Genomic DNA, 27769 nt, shown 5'->3' with positions numbered 1-27769 from the left:
TTGTTATGGCAGCTCCAGGAAATGAATACCCCAGTAATCTAGCTGAGAAAGTGGGGACTTGTGGAAGAAGAGAATGAGACATTAAAAGGTGAAACTCAGTACCTAGAAGAGGGCTCGCCTGTGGTTCCTTGGGTGTTCTTTGAGTTCAGTTATTTCATAGGGTCACCTGTTTTCTTCCTGACACAGAGGGGAACAAGTTTGGGCCGGCAAGGCTGGGTGGCAGACAGCTCTCCAGAGTAAATGCGAGCATCACAAACCTTTCTGTCATCTGGAGCTGTGCTGTTGACACAGAAGCCACTTGCCGCAGGACGTGATTGTAAGTGGAAATATATGAAAATTAAATGAAATCCAAAACTCAGTTTCTCTGTCGTAGCCACATTTAAGGTGCTCAGTAGTGACATGTGGTGAGTGGCTACTGTATTGGACTTTGAAGTTTGAAAGAACATTTCCACCATCGCAAAAAATTCTATTGGGCCACGCTGGATGATATTATTATTGCTAATAAGATTTGTTTGGGAGGCAAGTAAAGCGAGCGGACAGGTTGTGTAGAAAAAAGGAAAGTTCCATATTCTTGTAATATGGGCAAACAACTCCATCATTTATTAAAGAAAAAGGAAAAGTGACTATGGTGGAATTTATACTGGGACAGCTGCTCATAAGGCAAATCTCACTTGCTGAATGGCCTACTGTTTTCTTCATAAAATCATTTACATCACTGCTTTTCTGTAATTTGGACAAAGGATGCTGTATTAATTCTTTTAGACCGAAAATTAGCATAGCTGAAAACTCGCCTCTATCCAATGCCAGGCATCACCATGGAGAAGTATGGTCTGCCTTACCTTCATCTGGCCGAGGTACACCTCATATAAAATTGGTTAATATTTTGGACCCTTAATATTGAGAGGGAAGTAAATGCTACAAGGCGACAAATGAGATAAAAAAATCTGTGAGCCACAATCTCTTTCCTCCTCTTCAGATCCAATCATACAGATGAATAAATTGCTATAAAAAATACCAAAAATAAAACTAAAAACAATGACTGAATCATTTTTTTTAATCTCATGTACTCTGTGTTCAGGTAGCAAGAAATTTAATTCCAGTCGGACCAGTCTCCTGTGATTTTTTTTTTCCCTTTCATCTAAGATATTTTTAATGCTCAGAGGCATTATAATAGAAAAGCATGTATTTTTGCTTGGTTTATACCCATCATCCTTACCATTACAACAAGACAAAAGCATTAAAGTAAAATTAATCATGTCAAAAGATTTTAGCAAAAACAAGTGAGACCATGCATAAAGCATCGCTTTGTCTAGTGTGAAGTCATGCTCTGATTAAAAACATATAATGAAAGCAAAAGCGATACATCATTGCCTTAGCAGTAGGGTTTTCTGAAAGCACTTTGCGGTTCTCGACATAAAAATGTGGGAAGATTTTGGTCTTTGAAATTCACAATGATTATTGTTCTAGCTAAATAACTGGAGTTCAATCTTAATTTTTTTTAAAAGAAATTAAGACTTAATGACCAAACAAGGATGCTGGTAAGATTAATAATTAGCACACACTGCAAGGAGCAGGAGTTCGCCTTGGCATCCAGACACAGAGGTAAGGAAGTGTCTGCTCAGCACTCCCCTTTCAACAAAACCATTGTTAAGCAGATGAATGTGGCCAGGCTTTTAGGGTAACTTCCATGAAATACAACTGTTTGCTCCATCAAAAACAGGATAATTAATAAATACAAAGGTGTGATCAGAGTGATCGTTCCCCAATCGGGAGGTCATCTTGTGTATGATACATAAAACCAATTTCTAACTGACCAGATAGTCATGAAATATAGATTTACTTCTGAACTCCAGTGCAAAGTGATCTCAGGGATCTGAAAAGGAGCAGTTTGCTTATTTGCACTTTGCCTTAATTACTCCTTTATTTTGATGGAGATATTTGCATACAATAATCACTCACCCCCAATTATCTTTCCATTTTTTTGTTGTAATTTTGAAAGTCATTTCAATTCTTTTTTTAATGAGTTCTCTTTAAATGATAAAAACCCTTTTGTTCTATGGGAATTATGTGTGTCTATGCAATTTTTATCTATATACATGTTTGCATATCTATATTATAGATGTGTAGTAGTTTACGTATATATAATAAGCCGTAGAAATAGTAAAAATCACAGAAAGTCAGAGATAATTAAACTATTTGAGGGGAGGCAAAATTTTAAAAATTCCACCCCCAATGCATTATAATATTTGGAATGTGTTTTTAAATATTTCCTTTAATATAGAGGCATCCAATCTTCTGTGAATAAATATCGGTCCTGAAGATGAAGTCATACCGAGACAGGAACAGATAGAGAGATGCATGGAGCAGCGAGCTATCTCTTCTAACTCATAACTGTTCATAGGAGGAGTGAGGATATTTTGCATGTGATAAGAACAGCGCATCAAATTATTCGTTGAACCTAAGGGTGCATGGTTTGTAATCATTACGGCTATTAAAGAAATATTTTGGTAATCCTTCCGAGAGTTTGGGAGGATTGCACTTTTCCACCCACTTTGAAGTTAGATGTGACTAGGTGATTTATTTTGCCAATAAAATGTGCTAAATTCAGAGCAGAAGCTTAAAGAGTCAGAGTGAAATTGTCCTCTCCCTTGCCACGGCAAGAGTGACAAGTCAAATCGTGGATTTGTCATGAACCTGAGGACTGGTATAAGAAGAAGTAGAACAGAGATTCCAGCAAACCTACCATAGACCGGTGACATGAAAAGAAATAAGCCAGTAAGATTTGGGATTTTGGGATGCCTGGGTGGCTCAGTCGGTTAAGCATCTGCCTTCAGCTCAGGTCATGATCCCAGGGTTCTGGGATTGAGTCCCACATCAGGCTCCCTGCTCTGTGGGGAGTCTGCTTCTCCCTCTGCCTGCCGCTCCCCTTTGCTTGTCCTCTCTCTCTCTCTCTCTCTTTCAATCTCTCTGACAAATATATAAAATCTTAAAAAAAAAAGATTTGGGGATTGTTGTTAAATGACCCTTAGCCTAGCCTCCCCTAATCTGACTGACACAGGCTTTGGTATCACAAAGGCCCACAGTGGCTGATGGCAAGGAAGCTGAGATTGGAGGGTGGAAAGATGGAAATGCATGCTATGGCATGGAACATCACTTGGCAAAAATGCGATTTGCTCTTACTTAGTGGATTGCTTATTTAATAAACTTCCACTCTAAGGTTGGAAGACAGAATGTTGACAATGTGCATTGGTTGCTGTTGGTAGCACTTAGCAAGATCTACAGAAAAGAGATGATCTCACAAACAAAGTTGGCCCATTTATAAGCAGGAGTGAAAGGAAATAGAGTCCAGAAACCTAGGAGTGTGCAGCATTGGAATAAGTAATTTTTTTCAATCTCATCTGGTAAAAGATTTTGACTTTGTGCATCATACACAAAATGAGGCACATTTTGAGCAAAATAGGTAAATTACAACTCAGCTGACAAAGACAAAATTAAAGATATGGCTTTCACAGTAATTTGACCACATTAGAGTATCCTAGAAGAAAGTTTCAATAAAAGGAGAGATACCAGTAAATTCTTCTAACTCAGGGAAAAGAGTAAAAAGGGAGCTTTTTCATTAAAGACTGATAAATATATAGAGTATTAGAGTGTGTGTATGTGCTTGTGTGTGTGTGTGAGAAAAAGAGAGAAAAGGGGAAATAAAAAAAAAAAAGAAGACGGAAAAAGCAATCTAAGAAGTATATTGGAAAAGAACTGTGGATGTGGTCAGTGGCCATAGAGTGGATATAAACATAAGAAGATAGCTATTCTTTCTAGGGACTTAATTGCCAAAAGACCCACCAGCCTGGATTAAAAGAGGCTGTGAAAATTAGAGACTTAAATATCTACAGACATGAAAGTTACTTAAAAACTCTTCTACTCCCAGAAAGAGCATAGCCTCAGGTTTACTTCAGATATGTCCAAAGAAGGTAATAGAAAAAGAAAAATCTCCCAAAAGGTGGAGCCAGGGGCCACGGAGAACAAAGGACAATGAGCAGAACTAGGGAGGGCCCTAATCAAGGAACACAACGTTGGACAGGCCCCCTTCAAAATGTCTGTTTGGTGGGATTCCTAAATTGCTATGTTCTTTCCAAATGAAAATGTTTATTGTGCTGATGCGGTTCCTAATCCATCACTGTGCATGATGCGGGAGGAAACTAGGTAATTTGATTGTTTAGTTTGTTTCCAGATCAAGATCAAGAACAAATGAGCCTGATACTGGGATGATTGTCCATCACTCAGAGATCAATGCTGAGCTTGATGATTTGTGGTGATCTCCTTTGTGTGGAGGAGCAAGTATACTTTGAGCATGGCAAGGAGGGTACATGGAATATTTAATGTCCTGGAGGACAGATTATAGTAGGCACATTGCTCTGTTCACCAGATACTTCGATCCTCTTCTTCCTGAACCCGGGGAAGATTACACTTCCCTGTCCCCTTAAAATGGGGTGTGGTCTTGTGATTGAGCATAAATGCTCAATGTCACTTTTAATTGCCAGTGTAAGACACTGCCGCACATTCTTCCCCCATTGTGTTGATGATAGAGATCCATGGTAAGATGCAGCCCCATATATCTGGATCCCTAAATGACTCTGATGAACAGGTACTCTCTGCCAACCTGTGTTGGACATGTAGCAAGAGTGAGAAATACATTTTTTTTGGCTTAAGTCCCTGAGATTTTGGAATTGTTTCTTCCCACAGCATAATCTAGCCCATCCTGACTGATACACATGGCTTCATGCTAGAAATAGATAGAAATTTCATTCTGAATCAAAGGTGTGTCTTCTTTCTCAAACTCCTGAAGATAAGAGCAGAAGGCAAGATTTAATCTTTTGCTTTCCTCTGTTTGGCTATATGCAAAATAGACTAAAAGAGAATAAAAATTTTTTGAGGAACAACTATCTTCCCAGTACTGAGCCTACAGCCTTATTTGTATTATTTGATTTAATTCTCTCAATAACTCTTAAGAGGCGGGTAGAATTATATTCACTTTGCAGATGAGAAGGATCAGAGTGAAAGCAGCATACTAAGGGCTCAGTCAGCAAGTGCCTGGGGGTGTATTTTAATTTAGATCTAACTGTCCCGAAAGATGTGGCACTGTGTGTGTGTGTGTGTGTGGGGGGGGTGTTTTGTTGTTTCATTTTTGACACTGCTTCAGAGTTAAAAATGTCAAGAAATTGAATTATGACTTGTCAATAATATTAAATGCAAATTTTATCACTTACATATCATAACTTGTAGTTTAGTCCATAAACCAAGATAATATTCTTAATCTCTAGGAGTAGCATATTCATTCAATTCAACCTATACTAGTTTTATTCTCTAAATGTGGTACTGTGACAAGTACATTGGATCCATTTAGATTTTCATGAGTGAAATGGGTCAGCACAGATTCAATCCCATTCATCTGCTTGGATTCTTGACTAATGGCACTTGTTGGTGAGACAGATTGGTGTGGTACATGAGGCAGCACCGCTTGATGGAAATACAGAGACCAGTGTTCTATTCCTCATCCTGCCACTAAATCATCGGGTGACTCTGGGTATGATACCTTCTCTCTTTCAGTCACTTAAAGTAAAAGCCAAATTTGTGAACCTGCCATAGAAGAGCCTACAATGGTCCAGTTTCTGCGAATGTCTTTAGCCACGTGTCCTATCTTTCTTCCCCCAACTCTTTGACTTCAGCCATGCATCTTCTTTCCACAGGGTCTTCGTACTGATTATTAACTAACCTGGAGCAATCTTCTTTTCACATCTTTACTTGGCTAACTCTGTCTCATCCTTCAGTTCTCAGCTCAAATGCCTCTTCTTTGGTGACAACTCTCCAGGGAGTCTAAACTAGATCAGGTCTCTCCAGTTCGAGATCTTACATACCTTTTACACCTTTATGCTCTTCCTTCAGATGACTATCACATTTTGTTATTATACATCACTATCTGAGATTATTTATTAATGATGGTACCCCCCCAGCTCTAAGATTGGTGAGGGCATGATAATATTTGCTTTGACTCAGCCTTGTTTTCTCTGTATTGAGAACAATGGCTGCTACATAGAAGATATCAATTACATTTATTGAATGAATGAAATTAATGTGGAAAATGAGAGGGCTGGGAAAGGAGATCATCTAATCTCTTAGTATTCACATTCATTGGCTTGCCAGACTTAGTCTGCAATTTGCCTAGGAATGACACAGAGCACATTTAAGCAGCAAATATGACTCATACCCCCTTTATACTAGACTCAGTAGCAAGTACCACAGCTTGTATGTAAAGAAAACATCAGAATTATTTGTATACATGCTGTTCTCTGGAGAAAAAGCAATTGCTATATTCAAGGGAGGTATAAACCAGAAATAAAGTCAACTAGTTTTTCCAGGCACCCAACTTCCTCGAAATACAGTATTTTTGTAAGTGACCACCACACATTTTTTTTTTTTTAAATCTATGAAAAATCCACTAATGCACTGGTGCATGAATACACAGTAGCAAATAATTCAAGATATATAGCAATGTGCAGCCATGTATCTCAAATTAGAATTGAGCTCATTGAAGGTAAAATTAGATGCTAACATATTTAAAAAGTCCAAACACAATTCTCTCTCCTTCCTCTTTGTCCAAAGTCATGGAAACAATCACTCCATGAACTGAAATAAAAAGTTCCAAGCTAATAAAGGACAACTGTCATGTTACTTTATAAAGTCTTTAGATCATTATGTTTTCACTAACACCACTCAGTTCTTACTTTTTTTTTTTTGGAGGGGGGAGGGGCAGAGGGAGAGGGAGAAAGAAAACCTTAAGCAGGCTCCACACCCAGCAGAGCCCAATGTGGGGCTTGATGTGGGGCTTGATCTCACAATTCTGAGATCATGATCCTGAGATCATGACCTGATCCAAAATCAAGAGTCGGACACTTAACCGACTGAACCACCCAGGCGCCCCACTCAGTTCTTACTTCTTAAACCTATCTTAACAATTCCATGAAGTAGTCCAATATAATACGGTTCTTGCTTAATCCTCCAGCCCCACCACCTACTTTCCCAGCCTCACTCTCTCCTATAGATGCACAAATTCATTTCAGTTTTTAGAAGGCACCAACTCTGTCTTGCCTTTTGGCATTCCCAGTACTAGAGCCTCTTACTAGAATACTGTCTCATCTGCTTCTTTGCCTTGATAATTCCTACTCATCTTGTCAACTTTACAGAAGGTCACTTTGAGGAAAGCTTTCCTAACCTTTCATATTTAGATTAGGGGCCTTTTTTCTCTGCTCCCCCCATAGCACCCTGAGCCTCCCCTTTCTATTCCTTAACACTCCCTACTGTATTTGCCTCTTTAGGTTCTTGAGAGGAGAGATGGTCCTATCCACATTCTACCCTCCCACCCAGCACAGAGTGGGTATTCAATAATTGCTTGTTATATGAAGGAATGAAGTCTATAAATAAGTCTAAATTCTTCCCAGGCAGTTTCAGAGTCATTCTGGAAGCACCTACTTGTTTTGTGAGGTTTTCCTGCAATGAGAAATGCACTGTCTATGGATTCTGCATCCCTGTCTAGAAATGAAATGATATTAACTAAAATTCAATAATTTGTGGGGTTTAGGTCTAAAGATAATATAAATAAAGGAAACCCACAGGTATAAAACCCTCAATTGAATTTACTTTTTATTTCTTTCTAAATAAATAATCATAAGAAATGATTATTAGCTTTTGACTAACTTGACGTTCCCTCCAACATATCCTCAAAGAAATAAACTGAAGTCAAGAAACAGAGGGGTCAAGGAAAGAGGTCCAGGTGAAAGTATCAGTGTGCAGCCTTATTATTTCCTGAATAATCAGCAATTATTAGGTATCAGATATGATCAAACCTGTATGTATCTTTTGGAACTGAAGTTCACTGTCTTATATAAGATTTGCTTCCTTGGTACTAGTCCTTTAACATTTATGGAAAGTATATATTATTTTATTTTTTTAAAGATTTTATTTATTTATTTGTCAAAGAGAAAGAGAGAGCGAGAGAGCACAAGCAGGAGGAGCGGCAGACAGAGAGAGAAGCAGACTCCCCACTCAGCAGGGAGCTCGATGCAGGACTCGATCCCAGAACCCTGGGATCACGACCTGAGCCAAAAGCAGATGTTTAAACCGACTGAGCCACCCAGGCATCCCTGGGCAGTATATTTTTAAAAAAGAATGAAGGGGCACCTGGGTTGAGCAGCCAATTCTTAATCTCAGCTTAGGTCATGATCTCAGGGACAGGAGATCGAACCCCATGGTCGGGCTCTGCACTGGGCATAGAGCCTACTTGGGATTCTCTCTCTCCCTTGCCCTCAGGCCCTCCCCACTCTTAAAAAAAAAAAAAAAAAAAAAGAATGGAGAGTCTACCAGCTTCTGATATTTGTGACTCTCCTAAAAGAAATCTCTGACACCCAGACTCAGAACCCCTCCCGTGTGGATGGGATCAAATTCAATGTCCTCCAGGGATCAGAGGAGATGGCCCAGGAAATCTCCACACGGTGGTTTCCTTTATGTCCTGCCACTGAAAAATACAAGGCCCCCAACCCCTGCACTACCAGGTAGAGAATAGAGCCACAAATCAATTGAAAGGAAGAGGGGAAAAAAGGCATTTCCCCCTACCTCTGGCAAAGAGAACTGAGGTGGCCAGAAGGAGGAAGATGCCTTTCTAAGTTAGTTCTTCTAATTTTCATCCTAACGTTATTAAAGGGAAGTCGTCATGGGCACGTGGAAGGACAGATCTTTGTTTTGAAGTCCTCTTCCCCCTCCTTGTTCACAGAAAGCAGTAACAAGCACCTAACAAGTAGAATGTCTCATCTGAAATGCAGGAAGAAGGAAGTCAGTCCCCAGGAAACACCTTTCTCCACCAGCGAAGGACTCGGCCAATGGGGAGCACGAAGAAAGTAGATGGCCCCTCAGTGCTGTCCCTTGCGGGGGCGGGGGGGACCTTCTACATGTGGACTTCACAAGAACTTTGATGTGTGGTAAAAAAGTCTAAAGTAGCCATGGGAATTGTTTGGTTTGATCTTCACACCAAGGATTTAGGGCCTGCAAAGTGCAAGAGGCATGTTTTTTGCGCTGGCCATTTTAGTATTCAGGTCTCCTGTACTGCTTTCTAATAAGTTAAAAATGAAACGGGAGACTGCGTGCAGGAGTGAGAAATGCAGGGGAAGCAGTACTGTAAAATAAAAATGAACGAAAGTGCATCTCAACTTCCCTTCTATTATTAACAGTCGAGAGAAAAACAATGCCAATTTTACTGTTATTACTTAACATTTTACACTGACAAAAGGACTTTACAGTCATTTTTACATGTTATTTCCCAGTACTTTTTCTACGAGAGACCACGGAGCCCTGTCACTATTCTCAACATTAATTATTTAATGTTATATTAAATGATTTTTCCAAAGAAGCGGATAAAAATGCAATCTGTGTCAGCATGTTACCAAAGCAGTCTTTTCTGTGAGAGTAATTGTTCCCTTTGCTGTTTGGGTAGACCAGACCGCTGACTGGCTGACGGCTGGATTTCTTTCCTTTATGTGATATAGATCCACTTTCTCCCTCTACTCACCCTCCTCCATTCAATTTATTATTACTTGTGTACCCCTTAAACTCTGATTCTAAAACATAACAGGGTAAGATCTAAAGAGATCCTTTGCATTCTTCTTTGTTATAAAATTCGTATAAGCCGTGTGGCTCCCCTAACTGGGTATCTGTGCTCCTGCCTGTGGAATGCCATCTTTCTCGAAGGAGCATGTTTATGAGACAGGCTGAGAAATGTCTGCTCAAGCCACGAGGGCAAAGGATTCTAAGATTCAGAGGCTCTAGCTAACCTCGGGTTTTAGGTTTTTGCTAGTTAGCTTATTTGTTAGTTGGTATGGAGACAGCCATTTGATAAATAAGCAGACCCAAGCCGGGCCCTGTCTGCTAGCCTTAACTGTCATCCTCATCTCCCTGCCAATGAGTTTAGCTGCCCTTCAGGGTCAAAAGAATGGCAGTGGGAAGCTCTGCGATCCCAGATGCTTCGCTGGATTTAGGGAGAATTTGGATTTTTTTTTTTTCTATTCCAGTGAGAAACATTTCTTCCTTTATTGTTAGATGGCCCAAATAGCGTGGAAATCTGTCAGTGACCTGACTTATTTATTAGTCAAATAAGATGCCTTAATTAAAAAATACACACCAACAGCAGAAAGCATCCAGATAAACTGTCTATATCTCTCCAACAAACCTGAAAAATATGCCTTCACTTGGGGCCATGTAGTCACAGCCCAGCAGGTAATAAACTCTATTTTTGAAAATACAAGTCCCAGTGAAATGAAGAGTATAAGTGGAGTAGACATTTATTTCAAAGCTGTAAGCATGCCTGACTATAGGAAAGAGGTTCAAGATCTTTGAGTATGCTCCCTTTATAAGAACTTTTGTATACATTCATGTCTGTATTTCCTTCCATTTCAAACCTGGTGAATGGAGTCAACTGACAGTCATTTATCTCTACTTCTGAGTCTGTAGATCACCACACGCAACATGGGAAAACTATGGAAAATAGGTTCCTGGCTCCGGGACCGTGGGTCAAAGTGCTGTATCTGTTGTAGTGTAATTTGTCTCACCTCTGCATAGAGAGCTTGAGTTGACTGACGCCTCTAGGGTATAAAGGTCCACACAGTCCTTGTGCTCAGACTGGTGGTGTTGTTCTAATAATGGCCACAACACCCGGAATTGGTTGAGCTCACGCTATGTGCTAGATGACTTATAAACACAATTTTATTTAAAAAATACTCCAATGATGCTGACAAAATGAAGAAGAAGAAGAAGAAGAAGAAGAAGCCATGACTTGGGACATTGACATGCCTGGCTCAAGGTCACAGACATGGGTTTGAACCCAGGTCTGACTGATTCAAGTTCATGTCTTCTTACCACATCCTTCTAAGTAAAGAGTTAAATCAGGCAATGTGAAAAATTTGAGTAGGGTGACCCTATGTTCCAGTCTATACCTATTGTCCCAGCATAATCAGTAGGTCCCCATGTCATGCTCTGAAGTGTCCCCGTTTGGAGACCAAACTGGATGATCACTCTGTCTCCGAACAAGCTTTAAAATGAACCTAAGACTTTTCTTGGGTATTATTCATGATGTTTTAATTAATCTTCTTGCCTTTAATGAAGGGCTTCAAACCAGTAGCAAATTGGGCTTTGCCTGGTGTATTTGGGAAAGCAGATGGATTTGTGAATGAGTATCACTTCTTTTGCCTCTATGTCTCTGTCATCTCTCTTCGAGAATCTTTGTCTTTCCTTTTTCTTCTCTCCTCTTCCTAGCACCCGTGTCTTATTCTGTGTAGGCTTTCTCTATTGATCAGTGTCAGATAATTGATTCTTTGGTTTTACTTTAAAAATACAGCTTGGTCACTCATTCAGATGTTCAAATCACTATTAACAGTCCTTTTGTCAAAAAAGAGAATGAAAACCATTTTAAGGATCTCTAACTGATTTTTCTTCCTTCCTTCTCCTTAAGCTTCCTGCTACTATCCCCCCGCTTCTTTCCTACAACCGTAGCGTATGGGCGTCCAGGGAGCTTCCTCGTTGCAGATCCTGGACAACGCTACTGGCGGTCTCGCCGGGGTAAGCCAGCTTCGAAATGTATTATTTCAAGCACCACCTCACATGTCTTTGTGCCTCTTCTGCTCTTATGGGCAAACTGTTGTCCTGTTTCTATTATTTAAAAGGGCTTTCAGTAAGAGGAGAGGAAATGATTTTTTAAAAATCTGATAAAATATATAACTGCTTAAAAGACACATGCTATAAGAAAATCTAACTTTCTCTTTTGCCGGTTTTCAATGTATGGCTTTGATTTATGGATCAGAATTACTCATTTATTATTTTATCTATACAGCTCTGGGCAATTTTGACAGTTAAAATTTAGTTTTATTGACCAGGGCAGCCACTGTGCCCACGAGGGGCCTGGTGCACACAGCCTGCTGCACTTAAGAAATGATGATTTTTGATTCCATGACTGAGTCAGATTGGGAATCATAACCGACGTAACAATAAGTTCCAAATCTCAGTGCCCAAGGCAAGAGGTTTGCTGTAAAACACAATCACCCTTTAAGGAGGGGAGGAAGGGAATCTTGGGCGGAAGTTTGTAAGCACAATTGAAGGCAGCTGGGATAGGCCACGGGATCTGTCCATCCAGACTGTGGAGCTATTATTATTGGTCTACTGAGGGGCGTGTTTCTCTAAGACCCAGTTTTACAGACCAAAGACGAATGAGCAGAAAATGTCTAAAAGGTGAAATGAGTGTTAGTTACAAAGACAATGAGCGAAACACCCCTTAAGATGTGAGAAAATTTACTGGGGCTATTACCCGACCTTTCACTTTCCGATAAGCAAAAAAAAAAAAAAAAAGAACGGAGGCATTTCTTTCAGCACATCTCTGTGACCACCCCCTCTCTGTCACAGAGACACAAAGTCACGTAGTGCTTTTAGGCCACTTTAATTTAGGCCTATTCGACTACCAAATTGGCCACCTCTGCAATGTTAATTTAGTCTTTTACTCTAAATCCCCGGTGATACATAAACAGACCTCCAAAGGGTAACAAATCAACAAAATGTCTAATTTGATTAGCCATGTTTTCGAATTCATCGAGACAGCTCTAAGCTGAAACAAATAGGTGGGTAAATAAATAAAGAAGGGCACTCACTTGTGAGTATTTTCCACGTCTTCTTTTCATCATCGTAGTACTGAACCAAGTTGCTGGGGAGCCGGTCCGGCCCAGGAGGCAAGCCTCCGACCAATAACAGCATTTTCTTGTTAGAGCGAATTCTTCACCCAAAACAAAAGAGGAGATGAATAACCACATTATTGTAGAGCCTTTTGAGTGGCGACGCGAAATCATAACCATCAAAAGAATGTTCCTTGCTTGCAGATTTCTATTTCATTTTTTCCTGTTTCTTCTCCCATTCATGTCTCAACAATTTTTTTGAACCAAGCAGAAAAATGATCAGAAGAGCAGCATATCCCCATACTCATGGAATAATAAGCTCCCTTTATGCAATTTGTTAGAGGTTCATTCTAGAACGACCTTTTTCTTATATTATCCCTTTAAATCATCACTCTTTACAGCTGAGTACACATGAAATGCTCTGGAGTTGTACTAAGGTTAAGCATTAAAGTTGCATGTCAAAAATCGTATTAGTCAAAATCATTATTATAAGCCATTCTCCACTCAAAGAACCTTGAAAAAATTAAGGTTATGCAGAGAGTTTGTGAGCCAACTCTTTAATCACCCAGGGAACTTTGAATACCAGTTTGGTATGATTAGTAGCACAGGGCTAACTGGGGAAGGTTAACCAGCATCAAGAAGACTTTCTGTTTGTTTAATTTAGCTGAGACTTCTGCCTTCATCCCCTTCGCAGCGCCCCCTCCCTTCCCTGCCCCAGCCCCCCACCCCCCACCCCCCATCCCTGGGTACCACCCGTGACACAGCAGCACCGATTGGTAAAAATGAGACTGTGAGGCTGTTTTGAGCCTCCCCAGAGTGGAGCCCTGCCAATGCTTGCCACTGATCCAGCCGCATGAACCTGCTCAACTGTGCAAAGTCACTCTAATTCCCTCCCTCTGTTTTTCTACCTTCTCCCCCAGGGGGTAACCACTGAAAGGAGTGACTACCCACCCATCAAGAGCTGGCAATTCGCTGCTATTAACCGTGACTGTGATTCCCAGTCTGCCCGGCAGTTCCTGAGAACAGGCCTGCAACGTCTCATATGCAGTAAAAGCTGTAAGATGCACCCTGGCCGGCACACTCGACCTGATGGATGTGCGATCCTCAGGAAGGCTAATGGATTGAGCGCACTTGCGATTGGAGCAGGGAGGGGAGGCCCAGACCCCCACGAGGGGCCTGCTGATTTAACGGTCGCTTTACATATAATTGAACTTTTCATTTACCTGAAAGGCTGAAGGTGGTGGTGGAAGAAACGGAACAAGCATGACTGAAGGAAAAAAGTCAACAAATACAAAAGGGTTCCTCTTAAATATGATCGCAAACCGCGGTGGTGGCTCTCAATCTGTTATTACATAGTTGGCCCATCGTTCTGATTCAAGGACGCTTGGCAAAGTATGCCCTTGTGGAGAAGCACCGTTTGTTGGTTAAGAACCTAACATTCGGAGAGTTAACTTAATAGAGTTAATGACATTTCCATGTGAAGGAAGGGAACGGGAGAATTCCTTTAATGAAACTCTGGTGCCATTGAATGCATTGTATATGCCTCAGTACAAAAAATGCCTTCTGGAGAAACTCCTATCAGGCAATCATGGATAGGGGGAGCTGTACTTCCAGAAGGATGCCTAATGTAATATCAGCTTGCAATATTAATTTTGTCACAAACAAAAAGCCCCCTCGCTTCTTTGAATCTAAAGTACTTTGGAACTGTACCCATATGCCCTATAGACCAGTAGTTGTGAAACAAAACTAGAATCCAGTAGCAAAGTGTTCCATACTTTGAGGAATTCAGTGATTGGGGTGGTCTGCTAAGAGGGGTGATGGGAACTCAGTGCAGTAAGTAGCTTTCTGTTATTTTGAAATGAGAACATATGTAATTGATGTGCTATGCAATCTCCTAAATGCATGGTTACAGAACTAATAGAAGACTATTCTATTATTGTCATTTTAGTCCAAATAATCAACCACTCTGTGAGTCTAAGACAAGTCAAGATGAGAGCAAGTACTCTTTTTTAGGTTGCTGCTATTGGGTACCCTGTGGCGACGTTTCCTGGTCAACTGGAAGGCGCCATTCTGTGGCTGTCATGACAGGACACATCTACTGGCTGCCAGATAGCTATGGTCGGGCGGAAGGGGAAAGGACTCAGGGAAGCTGTAGTGGGACCTAAGCAATCTAATTCAATCTCTGTTTTCATATTTAAATAAAGGTACTGCTTTTAAAATGTGTTTCATGAATGACAAATGGAGAGAAGTGAATGACTTAGCGATGTTTGTAGGGTTGTTTCCTTAATTGATAAGGCCAGTTTCCCCGGACACATCCACATGGGTGATTTTCACCAGCAGTTTAGATGGACCATCTCTGCAGATGAGAAGAGGATCTAGAGTCTTTGTTCTCTCTGTCCAAAGAGCCACGCACTGCCGTCTGTCCTCCAAGAACTGGCCGGAGACGACCAATACCTAAGCCACTGAGCAGTTGGCAAATGGTAACAACCTTCACCCCTGCCAACAGTGACGTGATTCAAAGGGCCAGCTAGCGTAGCAGCCATGAAAGCCTCCACGTAAACTAAGATAAATCTCTAAACCATCCAGCCTCCTCAGGGAATGTGATGAAGAATCACATGGAAGGAAAGGAAATTCTACCTACCCTCACTGGTTGTGTGTTTTCTGTGAAGGAGCCGTGTTTTAAGGTCATCACGTATGGCCTTGTAGTGAGTGAAAACGCATTTTAAATCTTGCATTACTAATTCGTATTATCATTCATTCAACTTACTATGGCATTTCCCTTGGATTATTTTGTTTCTAAAGCCTGTGTCACTCAGTTTTCTAACTCAGTATCGCTATTATTTAAGTCTAAATAAAGGTTAAAACTCTACCTTGTGAAGGTGATTCACATAGAAACCAAAAATAGGATAAAGCCTGTGAGAAGTAGCAGAGGGCAGAAGAAAGAACGCATAGACTCACAGAACACATGTGAATGTTTTTCTCCCTGTTTTCTCCATTGACTGTCAAAACAGCCTTAAAGGCACAGAAATAACTCCATTTTACAGGGACGTTAGAAGGCTCCCATAGAAAAATAAAATGGCCTAAAGAGTGTTGAGGCCCAGGCCTCTTAATGCTACCAGGCCTATGATCTTTCTAAAATTCAAATTTATTTTTTTAATTTTTATTTTACCATAACTTCTGATTAAGACCCAGATGACCGGGATTCTAGGGCTAATTTTCTTTTCCTTTTTTTTTTTAATTAAGATTTTATTTGTTTATTTGAGAGAGAGAGAGAATGAACAGGAGGGGGGGCAGAGGGAGAGGGAGAAGCAGACTCCCCACTGAGCGGAACCCGACATGGGGCTCAATCCCAGGACCCCCAAGATCATGACCTGAGCCAAAGTCAGACGCTCAGCTGACTGAGCCAAACAGGAGCTCCTCTAGGGCTAATTTTCTACTCAGCAGAGTAATTTTGTATGAATTACTTGGCTTTTGGGAGCCTCTGTTTTCTCATCTTTAAATAGATTAATAGTATCTGACTTGCTTCTTCAAGGGATTGTCATGAGGATTACATAAAATGACGAAGTGAAAGTTCTACATAAACTCTAAGGTAAATTATTATTAATCTGTAGATGTTGGCAATACAATGTGGGCTTCATTTCAACATACCAAACCTGATTAAATAGTTAAAAAAGAAAAGTAGTATTTTTTACTGAGATTCTTGTTGAGTTCATGTATATAAATATAAGCTAATTAAGAGGACTTCACTACCCAGTTGTTACCTTATATGTTCTTGGAAAATTATCACTTTAATCATATTGGAGATCTTTTGAGCCTTGTTATAAGAAAATATACACTTGGACATTACATAAAACTGAACCTTTCTGGATCCAAATAAAGGGGACTAACAGAAATCACTCTACATTTCTTGTTTCTTAAGAATAAAACAAATGAGAAAAGCCATCACATATTTTACTTTGATATAAATGCAATGTCAACTATTCAATTACTCCTAGAAAGTAATACATGTGAATAATTCCTGTGGAAAAGCTTCCATTCTTTTTACAATGCGTAATTATAATAGTGACACTGACAATAATGACAGATGATAATGAGTGTGTATTGGATATTGAAACCTCTGATTATCATGCTATTTATCTGATGTGTGTGAGTTTCAGTTTGAAAATACCATGATAAAAAAGATACCTTGTGAACCAGAAAAGTAAAATTAGGAGAATCTGAATTAACTTGCTGAAGGGGGTTTCAATTATTCTTTTCTAAAGGATTCCAGCAGAGCCTCACAGGTTTAATTTTAGATTAGGACAAATCTACAGGTGTAGCCCTTTTGCAATAATTAGAGTTCCTTCAAATGGCTACTTGGTATAGCTCTTTACATATGATCTCTTCAAATTTTTACTATTTTCAAAATACTCCCTTTTACTCCTCAACTTAGCACCGCCTAGACCAAAGTAATGTGTTTAAAAGACAAGGAATTAGAGACAAAGAGCTTAGTATGTCATGATTAATAACAGTATTTAGATGCCTTTGATTTGGCTTCTCAGATTCTTGCCTAGAAAAATATAAGGTTAAAAAGGCGATGGAATTTGAAGGTCTCCTTTGTTCCATCTCAGTAATTGCCCAACATTTACCATGTGTCACATTTGTGTGTGTGTGTGTGTATGCATGTGTGCTCACGCGCATATGTACTTTGGTTCCGGGGATGAATGATTGAAGGATGACCTAAAACCTCCCGGTGTAAACAAATTTTTCATCATACCGGTGTTCTAAGTACGGTAAAGTCTCATTTATTTATATTTCAGTGATTTGGAACTTTAATAATTGGGAAACAGGCCAGATAAAGTTTACCTTTCCATGATACATGGAAAAAGTTTTCATTAACTGGATTGCAAGGAGAGTTTTTTTTTTTTTTTTTAATTTTATTTATTTATTTGAGACAGAGAGAATGAGAGGGAGGAGGGTCAGAGGGAGAAGCAGGCTCCCTGCCGAGCAGGGAGCCCGATGCGGGACTCGACCCCGGGACTCCAGGATCATGACCTGAGCCGAAGGCAGTCGCTTAACCAACTGAGCCACCCAGGCGCCCTGCAAGGAGAGTTTTAACCTTTTGAAGAAATCGGGTGGTCTGCGGTACTTTAGAGCGACCTATGTACACTTAGACTAAATTCATTTTACAGATTATAAGTCTTTTCTCATTTATTTATTAAAACATTCTGCGATCTTCTAAGAATCATTAAATCAGAGAGTTAGAAGAGAACTTTGAAGTAACCTAGTTCGGTGATCCCCAAGCCTGGCGAACCACCAGGATCATCTGAGGGGATTACAAAATTTAGATTCTTTTTTATTTTATTTTATTTTATTTTATTTATTTGACAGAGAGAGAGAACACAAGTAGGCAGAGTGGCAGGCAGAGAGAGAGGGAGAAGCAGGCTCCCCGCTGAGCAGGGAGCCCGACGCGGGGCTCAATCCCAGGACCCTGGGATCATGACCTGAGCCGAAGGCAGATGCTTAACGACTGAGCCACCCAGGCGCCCCACAAAATTTAGATCCTTGATATAGATTCTCGGGTCCCCACTCCCAGAGATTATGATTCAGTTGGGATGACGCCTTAAAAATCAATAATGTTTCATAGTCTTCCAGTTGATTCTAGCTAGCATATAGCCAGGCTTGAGGTCACTGACTTGGTCCCCCTCTCTCCAGAACGTAGAAATCTTTTTAACAGTTTTTTCCACAGGTAATTATTTTTATCAATTTGACAATTTATAACAAAATGGACCTTGGTTTTTCAAATGCACCTAATTGTTAAAAGATGTTGGACAGTTGTATTAAATATATTTTTTCTCCTTATGCTGACCTGAAAATCTACCTGAGTTTTCTAGGAAAAAAAGAGCAAGTGCCTATCTCTTTGTCATGGCAGCGCTTCAAATATTGCAAGACAGTTGCCATATGTCTTCTCTTCTGAGTGTCGAAAATCCTCATTTCTTTCTGAGAAAGTTTCCATTTTCCCTACTGTCATACTCACCTCCTTTGAGTATTTCTAGACTATCGCTGTCCCCTTTTTAAGATGTGATCAGAATTGTGCACAAAATAACAAATATGATATGTGATATGATATATATTATATAAGTATATATATCTTTTAAGGCTTTATAAAGTTACAGTAGTCTTTTAGCGGTCACAGTGCAGTGTTGGGTTCCTGTTCAGCTTCCAGAGGATTATGAATACAGATTTTTTTTTTAAACCAAATGTTTTCAGCCAGGTTTTTCCTATCTTATATTTCTTCTCATTAAATATTTTAAACATCAACGTGACTATTTAAAAAAAAAATTTTTTATTATGTTAATCACCATACATTACATCATTAGTTTTTGATGTAGTGTTCCATGATTCATTACTTGCATGACTATTTTTAAAGGTTTTTATATCCTCTACTGATTTAGATATCTTGTTTCAATTCACTTATTATTTAGCAGTTATTAACTGAGTTCCTACTATGTTCCAGGTACTGTTCTAAACACTAGAGTTGGTGGTGGGAACATGAAGTATAAATTCCTTGTCCCTCATGGCACTTACTTCCATCCTAGAGGGGACATCTATTGAAAACATGATTCTCGAAACAGGGAGCCTGGTTGTTAAGTTGTTAAGGGTATAAGTCCTACAACTTGGGCAAGACCACAGGCTTATTTTTTTTTTTTTTAAGAGAGAGAGCGAGAGTGAGCAGGGGCTGAGGGAGAGAGACAGAAAACCCCAAGCAGGCTCTCAGTTCAGCGCAGAGCCCAACGTAGGGCTCAATCCCACAACCCTGAGGTCACGACCTAGGCTGAAACCAAAAGTTAAACGCTCAACGGACTGAGCCACTCAGGTGCCCCTGGCTTTAGCTGTTTTGAGATGAATGACCTTGGGCCAGCCGCTTTTCCTTTTTTAACCTTATTTATAAAATAGGGATAACAACAGACTTATAAGGCATAGGGTTTTTTTTCATTAAATTAAATATCTTTGTGTAATTTGCAGGTTTGATAAGCTAGTGGCCTATGTCCCATCCCAGTTTTATTACTTAAAAATAACAGTGCTGTATTTCCATTGTTTAGATATTTTAATTATCCTAACTTGTTCTCTCTGTAACAATGCTAACTCACTGGGGTTTTTACTCTAGAGTTCTTCATATACGGTCCTTAGGAGTACATAGCCTTTTTTTTTTTTTGAAACATAGAGATTTGACGGAAAAACTATGCAGTTTTGAAGAGGCAAAGTAAACAGGAGTAGATAATCATTTTCCCATCCTCTAAAGGCCACATTAATTTTAATGTAAGAGTCAACCAGACCTGAATTTAAATTCTCTTTCTGCCACTTCATAGGTTTATATCCTTGGGCTCTTTAAGCCTTAGTTGCTTCATCTGTAAAGTGGGAATGTCATGAGGGTTAAGTGTAATGGGAAAATAATTGGTTGCTACTTACGAATGAAACCACCTTCCAGAGCCAGTCCCTTTAACAAATGAAGAGTACTTTGTGCTGCTGATGCCTTGGAAATGCGTGTCTCTGCCTAGTGAAGGGAGAGAACTGGTACCTCTGACATAATCCAGTAGAGAGAGGCTGGAGAAGACTGGAAGAAGTTATGACTCATTCCCATTCCTCTCCAATTTCAATGGACTTCACTAAGCCTATGATGGCTTGGCATTTTACACAAGCAGTGAGTGAATGGGCAATTTCACATCTGGTCTGGGAGGCGGAAAAGCCAGGAAGATGCAAGTCCCCAGGGATTCGCAGACCTGAGGATGGGTTTTGGATTTCCCTAGGCCATGACATTGGTGGGGTTTGGAACAGTTTTATCAGATCCGGGAAGACACCAGCTGACATTTGGGTTGCATATGGAAAATACTTATGTAGTTCCCATGGTTATCAATTGATAAATGATAACTATTATTATTCTGCATAATTATTAACCTTATCAATCACTCATGTGAAAATCAATCATTGCAATGTGGCTTTTTCTTATATTGCTTAGAAGTCTTTCAGAAGCCCTAGGTTGTGCCTTTTATAAATAGCCAGAATCTTCACTGCACAAGTAAGTTTCACAAAAATATAAAACCATTGGGTTTTCTACAGTGGTGTGGATCCAGATCTCATTAATAAATTCAACCTGCTCATTCTCTGGTCTGCTCTCTCTCTCTCTCTGTTAAGGATGTCACTAAACCTTACCCAAGTCACCAAGTTTTATGATAATCCTGATACTTCTTCCTTTTTCTTCCTATCTTTGATGTTTTGCCAAGTCCTATTCTAGACCCATAATGTTTCTTCAACCTATCTCTATATTCCAGTCAAACTGCTATTAGCCTGAATCAACTGGGTTGTCTCTCTCTTGAGCTGATGGAGGAGTGGTGTTCCTGTTTTCTGTGCTCCTGCTCCCATTGGATCTACCCTCCATAACTTTGTCAAATGAATTTCAGCAAAGCCTGACGTTAATGATCATCTACTTCAGTTCTCTTTTTAAAAACTATCAAAGAAATCCCCCTATTACCTATCATCTATAAGGTGCACATTCTCCCCACATTATAACTTCCCTTTCCCCTCTCTTTCTCTCTCACAGGTAAATGCCTTGCTTGCAATTCTTTTCAGGGATAAAAGAGTTTCTGAGTTAAGGTCTGAAAAAACTTGAAAGAGGAATTTCAGATGGAAACTGCTTAGACCATGGGGAAAAGTAAGCAGAGGAAGATCCTGAGTGATTGGCCAGGAGGAAACTTTGAAATCAGCTAGCCTTCCCTAAACTTCCAGCTAGAATGGTACCCAAAAGTCCCCAGAGGAGAGCTGCTACCCTTTTCTTAAAATTTTCCAGAGAAGTAAACTCCCTTGAGAATTTGTTCCAGCTGATTTGCTGTTGTATTTAGGTTTCTGTATCATAGCTGTTCTTGGTAATTACACAGCAGCTTTCATCGGAAGAGCCTTTAAATAGACCTGATAATGCCTCTCTGAGGCAGGTAAACACAAAGTATCATTATCCCCATTTAACAGATGAAAGAATAGAGGATAAAGGGCTTGGGAATCTTTTCTAGTGCCTCAGGATGGGTTTTATTTCCTCTATCTCACAGAGGAAATGTCTCTAGGGTTTTCTCACACACCTCCTCCCCCCTCCCCCCCTTCGGTGATTCTCAGGGTCAGGAATAATTGGAAATGCCTTAGCTTCCCAGCTTCTGACACTGGAGCTGCCCCTCTTCCCACCACCACGAGCCTGGCTGCATGGTGACTGGAGAGTGGCCAGTCATATACAGGGTTCAGTTTTTCTAAGATGGAAGTAACTTTAAGATGTGTTGGATCATATCATAAAGACAACTCATGCTCCTGAAATTCTGACTTACACTTACAAGCAAAAAGGACTTAGTATATAGTAGGTGGTCAGTAAATGCTTCTTGTATGAATGAAGAAATGATAAACAAAAGAACGAATGGGTGAAAAGAGTCACTGGTAATCCCACCTTCAAGAAACACATCACTACTGATTCGTTGTCATCCTTTTTTTTCCTCTCATCTGTTTTAAGGTCCAGTCAGTGAGTACGGTTGGTGAGGACATCAGAAGGCAAAAGGGGAAGAGGAAAAGCCATGTTTCTGAACTATAAGGTGGAAGAGTCAGAGGGTAATACTTTGGGCAACAGTCTTATTGACAAACACCCAGATCTAACCTGCACCTTTCCTCTGCATCGACCCAAACCCTTTTGTCCTTATTGCCCACTTAGGCATGTCCAAATAATCAGCCTTGCTGTTGTCATACTACTATGTTCATGATTTTTATTGGATATCCCTGTTTTTCTCTTTGTTCTTTAGGATTATTATTGTCTCATAGAATGGGAGCTACCCATGATAGAAAGTTTACCACATTTCAGTTATTAGCACAAGGTAAAAACTTTGTGATATTTGCCATATCCACACACTATGATATTATTTAATATTTTATTTAAAACTGCTCACTTAAAAAAATATTTAATCCCAGTCTATCTTAGTGGTTCCTAGTGCTGCTCACTCTGTAGAATCACTTGGGAAAGCTTTTACGAAATCTCTAGGATGGGGGCAAGTTCTCAGAGATTCTGGTTTAATGACTGAGGGTGGGACCCAGCACTGGTTTTTTGCTCTTTTGTTTTGTTTCTTTCATTGTAAGCTTTCCGTGTGATTCTAATGTGCAGGCAATATTGCGAATTATTGCTCTGAGCAATCATATTTATGACTTATGGACTTCACGGGTTAATTGTTTATTTCTAATACAGGCTCAAATGTAGTAATACCTAACCTAATTATTACGTTTAAAAATGGTTTTTCGTGTGCCATCTGAAATTGTCTCACATCCTACCAGAGGAAGGCAAACATAGTTTGAGGACACACTATAATAAGTGGAAGAAGCAGCGACTTTAAGATCTGAACCTCTGGAAACCATGTGACATTCCAACTCTGCCATCGCTTATGTTTGGCCGTGAGAAGACCCACCTCTTTATGGACCATAGCTTTGCACATCGCAATTGTAAGTAAGCATCTTCCTGCCCCCTCACTCCTCGCCCGAGCCCCTGAAGCATTCCGGGGTCTTCCACAATTCCTCCCTGGCACGTGCGAATTCCAGGTGAATTAGGAAATGTGACCATGTCTTCCTGTATGTGGATGGGGTAGTTTGCTTCTGCTTTTGCCACTTTCCTCTGGGACCAAACCGGTAGACTGGCTAATGATGGGAGAGGTAGATGTGACAAGAAAACCTTCATCTGAATCCACGAAATGTAGGCCTCTTCCCTTAGATCATAAGCCTTCAGGGCCAGAACAGGTCCATGTTTTATACTGTACATAGCACTTCACATTCCATCCTTGGTCCTTTGCTTCATGAGGGACCATGGCTCCCGGCCAAGTTTATACTCACTGCATTTCCCCCCTCCTTCCACACCTCCCAGATTAAAGCTTCCTTTAGTAACTAGAAGCAGTTGAATATCTTCTTTGCTTGATTACCTATATAATCCCTAATTCTAATACCTAGTACTTAGTGCCTTTCTTCTGAAGAGCATAAATTGCAATGGAAATAGCATCTCATTAATCCTCCCCGCATCCCTGTGAGGAAGTTGAGTGGCAAGTATTACCTCCTAGACTAATCCTCATGCCTGCAAGTGGGACACAGGATCTCACTGCTCACCAGCACAGATGCTTGCTACCGAACGGGCTGGCAGGGACAACCAACGTTTGTGCGATGGGAGAAAGCTCTTCTCCTTGTTCAAGGGAGAAGTGGTTCAATGCAGCCTGTCACAAAGGAGCCATTCAAGCTCTGGGTGGCTTGGTGATAGGAGGAGATAAAGCGTCACTCTCATGCTAGTGATGGACTCATAAGTAATGCCTGCATTTAAACTCCTAATAAAGCTCAATTATAAGGCTATGCTGCCCCCTGAGAACTAATCTCATTTCGGAGACTTTTCTCTCTCTCCCTTTCTCTCTCCTGCCCATCTGGCCAGCTTTTCGAAGAGACAGAGTGACTTCCTGACCTGGGGAAACGGGTACCTGCTGCACAAGAAAAAGTGCAGAAAGACACAAGATCGCAGAATAATGTTGAAAATTCAAGTTCAGTCTATCACATACCCGGCTACGATTACTTGTCTCTGAGGGTCTAGGATGTAACAGTCAAAATGAATATATTAACAGAATCAGCATTACAAAGAAAGTCCAGCCATTCTGGATGATGCTGCGGGGGAGCGTGGCCAGATCCTACCTCATGATCTAGAGCCTGATTTTACCCATTACTCTTAACTCCAGGGAGAGATTTCTCATGGGGAAACTAGGAAGCTCGTTCTGAGGAGCTGGAGCCAGCCTCCTGCCAAGCTGGCTGCAGGAGTGGCCATGCGGGAAGACAGTGAGAAAAGTTACTTAGTAACCGAATATATTACTCCAGGCTTCTCTTGGAATATTCATGGCAATTAATAGGTGTCCATCTTCAATTCAAGCAAAGGGAGTTTCAGCTGATACCTTCTAAATGGGCTCAGAATTTGATTTGAGGGGAAGAATAATCCTATGAAATCATCCTGGGGTTAAGATAAATGAAGAAGGTTACCCTTACTTTTGGGTAGATAAGCAGCAAGGGACTGAGGCAGGCCTGGGGTGCGTGTGCTGTGGAGACAATGAGGTGTGGCTTGTGGGATCCAGCTTAGGGACACCCTGCTGCTGTGGGTGAAATAGGAATCTCTTATCCTCCTCCTCTTTTCTTCTCCTTCCCTGTGGGGAGCCAGTTCTTTCTGTTCTTTGCTGCTTCACCAACCCTGGAGGGGCTAATGCTGAAGTAAACCCTAACTCCGGGGCTTTGCGAGGCTAAGAGGCTCCCCAATGTTCCCCCTGGAAAGGGTGTCTGTTTGCATGGAAGCCTCCCCGACCCTCCCAATCAACCAGTCCATGACAATGTCCGTTTCAATCATCAGATCTTTGCCAGGCAGGAACAAATTATCCTGGGGAAACTGACCACATTCTCTGGGGCTGAATTGTGGACACTCTAACTATGTGGCTTGCATTATTCTGAAAATTCTCTAGTGCGGTAGGTACCCCAATTCCATCATCAGGAAATAAATCCCTTAGAGTCTGGTAATTCCAATAACTTTCCCTGTGTCTCATTTCCCCCATTCTCATGTCAGTTTATCAGGTTTCTTTTAATTTTGCAACGTATTTCCTTCAAACTTATCTTTCAGTAAATTACTGTTAGCATGTTCTCCCATCTTCTACAACAGATACGTTGCAAATTGGAAAGCAGAAGCAATTTTTTGTTTTAGTCTCATGATTTTCAAAGTGTGGTCCAAAACCACCAGTAGCAAAATATGCAGGTTCTTGGGTCCACATTCCAGATCAATTTATTTAGAATCTCTGAGGTAGGGCTAGGGAAGATATATTTTATTAAAAATCTCTATTGTTGATTCTTAAGAGAACTACTGATTTAGACAAGACCTTATGAGGCCGAGGAAAGAGGATATTTTTCTCTTCCAGCTTTGTATTACTGGAATAGCGATTAATGTATTGCTGACTTGGATCATTGCTCAGTTGCCTATATAACTTTGCCCTATAGACCTAGTTGAGAAGTAACAATTCAGTTAGCTTCCCTAACCTGTTTTCTAGTTCCTGGATCCTATTATTGGCTCTTGTTATAAACTGAATCGTATATCCCCCAAATTCATATGTTGAAGCCTTAACCCCCAATGTGACTGTACTTGAAGATAGGGTCTTTAGGAGATAATTAAGGTGAAATGAGGTCATCAGGGTGGGGTACTAATCTGATAGGACTGGTGTCCTCAGGAATCTCTGCCTCTGCACACCAAGGAAGGGCCATGTGAGGACATAGAGAAGGCTGCTCTCTGTAAGCCAGGAAGAGAGACATCACCAGAAACCAACCCTGCTGGCAGCTTGACCTTGGACTTCCAGCCTCACAGAACTGTGAGGAAACAAATTCCTGTTACTGAAGCCATCCAGTCTGTGTTATTCTACTATGGCAGCTCAAGCTGACTAATACAGCTTTCCTCAGAACTGTCCAGTCAACAGGAATGCAGGGCAGAAAGAGACCAATGAATCTCACACTCACTTTCGGGAACGGACACTTGAGAAGGAGCCTTCTATGGTGAAACGTGCATAACTACCTTGAGAAAGGGTTTTCCTAATTTTAGCACAAAATAACTCTATAGCAGCCTGCCATCTATACTCTATAGGGGAATTTGGAATGTGGGGAGGTAGGCTCCTTGTGTACTCCTCTGTTTGGTGCTCAAGTCCCGTACATATGTAGTAAATGTAATGGGTAACAATGTTCCAGTGGAGGAAGGGCAACTAGGAAGGATAATAACAGATACAAGCTAATGGAGAGAAGTGATTCACATCTGCTTTTGTGGCAGACTCTAATTAGTGTCTATAAAGCCATAGACATGAATTTCTTTGTGCTTTCACAAATTTTAAGTGTTTCTTATGCTCTGAGACTCTACAGTTTCCTTGCCATAAAAAAAGTGAAACATTTTCCAGACACAGCTTTCTGAGTTGAGAATTATTCTTTCTAGGTCAAAAAGACTATCGTTTTCTGGAACTTGGGCTCTCAGTTTGACTAGGCGGATGGAAGGCTTGAGAGGCTCCTTTCTGTACAGGGAGTGCCCCTTCCTTGGAATAGAGTTTTTTACTTAGACTACTTGCTGCCAGTTTAGTTTGCTGCTTTCTGCGTCTGGAGAAATCACAAACCTTGAATTTCTTTGAGCACATTACAGTGATGTTTACGTATTTCAGTTTTGCTTCATCTGCTTTCTCTTTTTCCAAATTTTCAATATAAAAATGTCTGAGGGACAGTTGAAAGTTTGTTAGCTTCCAGAAATACTGAAGCGACAGCTAGAATTAGTACCTTCTCTATGTGAGTACGACTTCCACAGGCGGAAGAAGATGCCTGCCTTTTAAACACATACACAAATGACTAATTTAGAGAGGTTACCTGCTTTCTTGGGATCTGTTGGCAGTGCATACTAGAAACTATAAAATTATCATATACCTTTGATAACACTTTGTATCTAGATAAAGAAATCCACATTAAAATTCCTACCACTTTGCACCCAGATCTATGATGGAGCTGTAGATCTGGAGTCTTCTTTGTTATGTAATGGAGATTGTAAACCTTAACAGAAAGCAAACACTTGATGTTCAAACAGATTCATAATCAAAATAGAAATTGTCCATCCAGAAGCATAAACATTAAGTTTAGGAAGCGATTTGCTGAACATTCTTCCATATCCATACACTCAAAGCAACAGTTAGTGAAGTAATAATACCTAATCTACTAAGAGTTGTAAGTGTAGTTTCTTGTCAAGAGTGGTAGGTATTTTTTTTATCCCTGAGGAAAACTGCAAGGAGACTGTAGCAAAGGAAGATGAAAGTGGGCAAGTTATTCTCATGTCAAATTTAGCTTTTCCATGGCAGAAACCGCCTTGGCGATACGTGTCGTGAAGACTTTAGTTGAAACCCAGCCATGACTGAAAATCCTGGGCTGTACTCTTTCCTGCTGATCCCCAT

At 40.4% G+C, this 27769-nt stretch overlaps 1 protein-coding gene across 1 annotated transcript in view; it reads right to left on the bottom strand.

Annotated features, from left to right (window-relative positions):
• The window catches only part of KLHL14 (kelch like family member 14), a 94449-nt gene that overhangs the window by 53256 nt on the left and 13424 nt on the right, over nt 1-27769 (bottom strand). The window contains exon 2 of the mRNA XM_034995726.1: nt 12735-12856. Within this exon, the coding sequence (XP_034851617.1) occupies nt 12735-12856 (122 nt within the window). The remainder of the gene's footprint in view (nt 1-12734; nt 12857-27769) is intronic.

This window comes from Mirounga leonina, unplaced genomic scaffold (assembly GCF_011800145.1).
Source record: "Mirounga leonina isolate KUSES-001 unplaced genomic scaffold, KU_Mleo_1.0 Mir_93, whole genome shotgun sequence".
Classification (NCBI taxonomy): domain Eukaryota; kingdom Metazoa; phylum Chordata; class Mammalia; order Carnivora; family Phocidae; genus Mirounga; species Mirounga leonina.
This window is presented reverse-complemented; position numbering and strand designations above follow the sequence as displayed.